The sequence below is a fragment of the Octopus bimaculoides genome, chromosome 13 (genome assembly GCF_001194135.2).
Source record: "Octopus bimaculoides isolate UCB-OBI-ISO-001 chromosome 13, ASM119413v2, whole genome shotgun sequence".
Classification (NCBI taxonomy): Eukaryota; Metazoa; Mollusca; class Cephalopoda; order Octopoda; family Octopodidae; genus Octopus; species Octopus bimaculoides.
In genome coordinates this window covers 41,105,790-41,111,481 of record NC_068993.1, presented here as the reverse complement: position 1 = coordinate 41,111,481, position 5,692 = coordinate 41,105,790, and the positions used below count along the sequence as shown (strand labels likewise).

General features: G+C 33.8%; 1 protein-coding gene across 1 annotated transcript in view; it reads right to left on the bottom strand.

The window, feature by feature from the left end:
• Positions 1–1,372: 1,372 nt before the first annotated feature.
• LOC106872293 (uncharacterized) overlaps positions 1,373–5,692 on the bottom strand; it is a 54,219-nt gene continuing 49,899 nt past the window's right edge. The window contains exon 6 of the mRNA XM_052972441.1: positions 1,373–4,100. Coding sequence (XP_052828401.1) covers positions 3,689–4,100 — 412 coding nt within the window. The 3' untranslated portion in view covers positions 1,373–3,688. The remainder of the gene's footprint in view (positions 4,101–5,692) is intronic.

Here is a 5,692-nt window from a genome sequence, read left to right as displayed (position 1 = left end):
AAAAGTCATGAAGAGTGTCTGTATTTTTTTTTTTTTCTCAAATGTAGTTAAATATTGAAACTTATCAATATTTAAGAAACCTACAAAGATGTAGGCTTCTTAAATAAAAATTTCAGCTAGCTACCCACCCTGTGACTTTTGGCCCACCCTCAGTCTCTGTGTGTGTGTGTGTGTGTGTGTGTGCACGAGTTGAATTGGGGAATATTTTAAAGCTAGTTTATGGAAAGCCTTATATTTACTTATAGTAGAGTCAAATTTATTGTAAAGTCACCTTTACATTATACATGTTAGGCACAGGTGTAGCTGTGTGGTAAGAAGCTTGCGAGTTCAATTCCACTGTATGGTACCTAGAATGAGTGCCTTCTGTTATAGCCTCAAGTTGACAAAAGCTTTGAGATTGGATTCAATAGGTGGAAACTGAAAGAAGTTTGTCATGTGTGTGTGTGTGTGTGTGTACCCCCTCCCCTGCCACTGCTTGAGAACAGGTGTAGGTGTGTTTATGTCCTTGTAATTTAGGGGTTCATCAAAAAGAGATTGATAGAATAAGTACCAGATTTACAAAGCAAAAAGTTCTGGGGTGAATTCATTTGACTAAAAATTTCTTCAAAGTGGTGCTCCAGCTTGGTCACAGTCTTATGACAAATATGTAAAAGATAAAAGATTATATATAGTGCAATGATGACTAGCAGGTTGAAACTGCTAAGTGACTCTCAGGCTTCTAATAAAAGTATAAAAAACATGTAATTTACAAAAAAGCATTAAGTAATTCTTCTGTTTAATGTTAAATTGTTTTTATTATAATTCCACATTAAAAACAAACTTTGATATATATATGTATGTATTAATAAATATATTATATATATGCCAAATGCGTTTTTTTCAATATCTATTTTCGCTTGCAATAGCCAGTTCTTTTGGTCAAACTGTCGTATCTCCAGCTGCTTCAGATGCAAAGATATCAAAAATTGTCAAAGTGTAGTACAACGGTTTTGCTATGGAATGGTGAAACTATTTTTTTCGTTTTCTGAAAAAGCAACGTGTTGGACTTATGATTCTTTTACATAAAAGCAACTATATATATATATATATATATATAGTGGGTATATATATATATATATATGTATATATACGCACTAATTTTCTTTTAATTACTTATTTGTTAATTCGTTAAATTTGTTTTAAAAACATTTTGTTTTCTTTCTAATTGGTGTGAAACTTATTGATACCAATAATTGAAAATTATTGCCATTAGAAAGTTAGATTCTTGTTGGGGTGGGAGGTCTTCAACATCTGTTAGTTTCCTCCTCTCATAACCTCTGATCATCTTTTTCACATGAAAATATATATTAAACAACTGGTTTTCTTATCTGTCTATCTATCTATCTATCTATCTATCTATCTATCGAGGCACAAGCTCAATATTCCTCCTTACATATTTAACTGGCAATCAAGCCTTAGAATGTTTCTTTATCTCAGTTAAATTAAGCGGGAATTAAACAAGTAGCTATTAGAAATGATTTTTTAAGTATTTCATGTTCTAAGATTTTTTTACTTTCAGACAAATTCTGTATCTTAGTAATACAAATTAGTGAGGAAATTAAAAAAAGAAGAAATTGATAAAGAGTGTTTCGATCAGGTAAAAAAACACCATGATACAGGCAATCTGGATACGCACACACACACATTTTGATTTACGAACAGATTATACAGTAAATTCATTTGCTCATCTCTTTTACTCAGAATGTGGAAAACTGGAACAACTGCTACAAGTCATTTGGTTTCACATGGAGTTTGTCAATTCACCACCTGTAATAATAACTTTCAAATTTTGGCACAAAAACAGCAATTTTAAGAGGTTTGCTGATTATCTCAACCCCCCAGTGCTCAACTGGTACTTAATTTTATTGAACTTGAAAGGATGAAAAAAAAAGTAAGGTCAGACTCAGTGGAATTGGAACTCAAAATGCAAAGAGCTGGAATAAATTCCACAAAGCATTTTGTCTCCTGCGGACACTAAACAATTCTGCTAAATTATTGCCTTTCTACTTTTGGCGCAAGGTGAACAATTTTCAAAGCAGTGGGCAAGTCAGTTATATCAGTCCTAGTACTTATTTTATCAACCTCATTTAGATGACAGGCAAAGTTGACCCTAGCAGGATTTGAACTCAGAATGTAAAGAATGAGGAGAAATGTTGCTAAGCATTTTTTCTGACATGCTAACAATTCTGCCAGCTTCCCACTTAATAATTCTTTCTAGTAAAGGCACAAGGCATGAAATTGAAAACGAGTCAATTACAACTCTAGTGCTTAACTGGTACTTAATTTATTGGCTCCAGAAAGATGAAAGACAAAGTCAACTTTGGCAGGATTTGAACTCAGAATATAAAGCTGAAAGAAATGCAACCAAGCATTTTGTCCAGAGCAGTAATGATTCTGTCAGCTTGCCACCTTAATAACGATCTGTTCTTCTATTCCTTTGGCAGAAAATAACAAACACTTTTCATGACAAAATCATGTTTTGGCTGAACTAACCAAAAATAGGACAGAGAAGGTGTAATAGGAAATTTGTGAGTTTGTGTGAAGCAACAAGGCTTTAGTGAGAATTTACAAATATTCTTCAGGATTCAAGGGAAAAAAGAAATGAAAATAAGACAACCAAAGCAGTATGGCAATTTTATATAAATCTTTCAATCATATTTTCAAAACGGTAACTGAAATTATGGCAGCTTAACCCTTTTGTTACCATATTTCTGTTGAAATATGGTGCCTTTGCTTCAATTAATTTTGAAAATTATGAAGTATTTAATAAAATAAATTTGTCATTATTGACTTTGTTTTTAGAACAAAAATTAACATGAAATTTTGATGGAAGGTTTTAAATTAGATCACTTTCATTCAGAAAGTTTGTATCATAGAAGCAGGAATGGTCTCAGACAGGATGGTATCAAAAGGGTTAAGTTGATCAGCCAGCATCATATTCCTTGTAAATGATGCTTGATTCCTGTATTTCATTTTATATTTATTTTAGCATTGATGGTGGGAGTCTGGAGATATCTTTTTTTTTTTAAGTAAATATAATAAAATATTAAGAAATAATAAAACCCACAAAACTATATAATTTATTGTTCTCATGTAAAAAAAAAAAAAAAAAAAAAAGGAGTAATTCTCTAAACCATCAATTGTAGAACATACGGATTTATTCTGTAGATTGGTGTGTGTTTGGGGGGGCGATGGACATCATTGTTGAAGACTTGCGTGTTGGGGGAATATAAAAAAAAAGTAAAAACTGTACTCTATATATATATATATGTATATATATATATATATATATAATGTGTGTATATATGTACAATAGATTGTTCCTCCCTTTCAGTTTTGGAATAAAATATTATAATTATTATTTAAGATGGAGAAATATAACTGATTCCTTTCTAACAAAGGTTAAAAAAAATATATTTGTGTATCTCTTCCTATTCTAAAAGGGAAGAGAAAATACTCTATAACAGTTAGAGATGAAATATTACTCTTCTCTATAATGAGTAAATACTTTGCCCTCCTTCAAACATAGATATACAAATATATATATATATGTATATATACATACATACATACATACATATATATAAATGTATGATGTTTGGTGTCTACTTATATAATAAATTCTCACATCGATATAGCTCAATTGTCTTTAACCAAAATTAGGTTTACAGCCACAGAGACCATTCCTTTGCAAAACAGGCATCCACCTGGGAGGACATTTCTTTGAAGCACAAATATTAGCCGCTTTTGAAGGTTTCGTAATCTTCAGGGTTGTTTTCTTTTCGGTAGTTGTCTCTATTGTTGTTGGCATCGTCGTTGTTCTAAGACCTTCAGTTGATAGGATCTCCATCAGGGAACTTCCTTTATCAAGATCATCGGTAGACTGGTTATTGGTAATAGCAGCATCAGTTTTAGCAAGATCGGTCTGAGGTTTACCATCACTGTTTATCCTGTTAGAATCAAGCTGGTTGCTTCCTGATTTTGAAATTTCGCTTTGCTTCACAAAACTGGCATTAGCAGATGCAAAGTTAGTTCCATCATAGCCTCGGTAATGTTGGCATCTGCAGAGAAAATTGGAAATAAAAAAGAATACATTATAAAGAATATATTGTCAATATTATCTGCTTTATATATAAATAGTAATTTAAAAGAAAATATTGAGCTTCAATTTTGTCATATTGAAGAAAAAACAAACAAACATCAGAATTATTATAAGTGTAGGTAGGTGTGGTTGTGCAGTAAAGACGTTTGTTTCCCAACCACTTGATTTCGTGTTCAGTCCCACTGTGTAGCACCTCAGGTAAGTGTTTTCTATCATCTCAAGCTGACCAATGCCTTGTGAGTGTATTTGGTAGATGGAAACTGAAAGAAGCCTGTCATGCATATATATTATATATAATCCTTTCTACTGTAGGCACAAGGCCTAAAAATTTGGGGAGGAGATTAGTCAATTACATTGATCCCCAGTGTTTCACTGATATTTAATTTATCGACCACTTCAAAAGGATGAAAGGCAAAGTCGACCACGGTGGAATTTGAACTCAGAATGTAGTGATGGGCAAAATGCTGTAAGTATTTGGTCCAGCGAGCTAACAATTCTGCCAGCTCGCCACCTTATATGTATTATATATATAATAGTATGTGCGTTAAGGCGGTGAGCTGGCAGAAACGTTAGCTCGCTGGGCAAAATGCTTAGCGGTATTTCATATGTCATTATGTTCTGAGTTCAAATTCCATCATGGTCGACTTTGCCTTTCATCCTTTAGGGGTTGATAAATTAAGTACCAGTTGTGTACTGGGTCAATCTAATCGACTAGCCCCCTCCCCCAAAATTTCAGGCCTTGTGCTCAGAGTAGAAAAGATAATAGTATGTGTGTTAATGTCTCCTTGCCTTAGCGTTAAATGGTAGCTCTAAATGAACACCACTGTCATACAAGTGATTTTTGTTTCCTATCTTCCAGGAAAATATGTTAGACCATAGGGAATTGTTACTGGGAAACAGGTAAGAGTTGTCGGCAGTGAGAGCATCTAGCTGTAAAACATCTGCCTCAACAAATTTTGTCTAGCCCATGCGAGCAAGGAAAATGGGGATGTCAAAACGATGATTAATGGAATATAAAGGACGATATGTGAGTTGGTGTCTGTGAAATATTCAAATGAAAATGGAGCAGAATGGATTTCTTAGATCTCTTAGGAGGCTTTGGAGGGAACACTAAGCTAATAAAATACTTGTTTATTGACAGGACCTGGTGAAAGCTTAGAGGACTAAGATCATAAAAAATAGTCAGGTGTATGAATATGTAGTAACGCTGTGCGCATGCGTAGTCTCACGCATGCGTGGAATTCAACAACCAAGCTTTTCCCGCTTTGATCTGTCTCTTTCTTGCTGGCCAGCGATTGAGCAAGGACGTGTTTAGTTGTCTCTCTCCATCTTTCGAACTTACGCTAGACAGCTCGCTCACATCTACATACCAACGTCCCAACAACCATGCTCACACACACAGAAGACGTCTCAACAAACAAGAGCTAAAGATGTATATATTCCACCTTGAATAAATGTTGTTTGTGTTGATAGTCTGGAGTTCAGCGTTCCGTTAATTCTTGATTTTATATAGGAAAGTCAGGTATACATCTAAAGATGTATAACCCACTT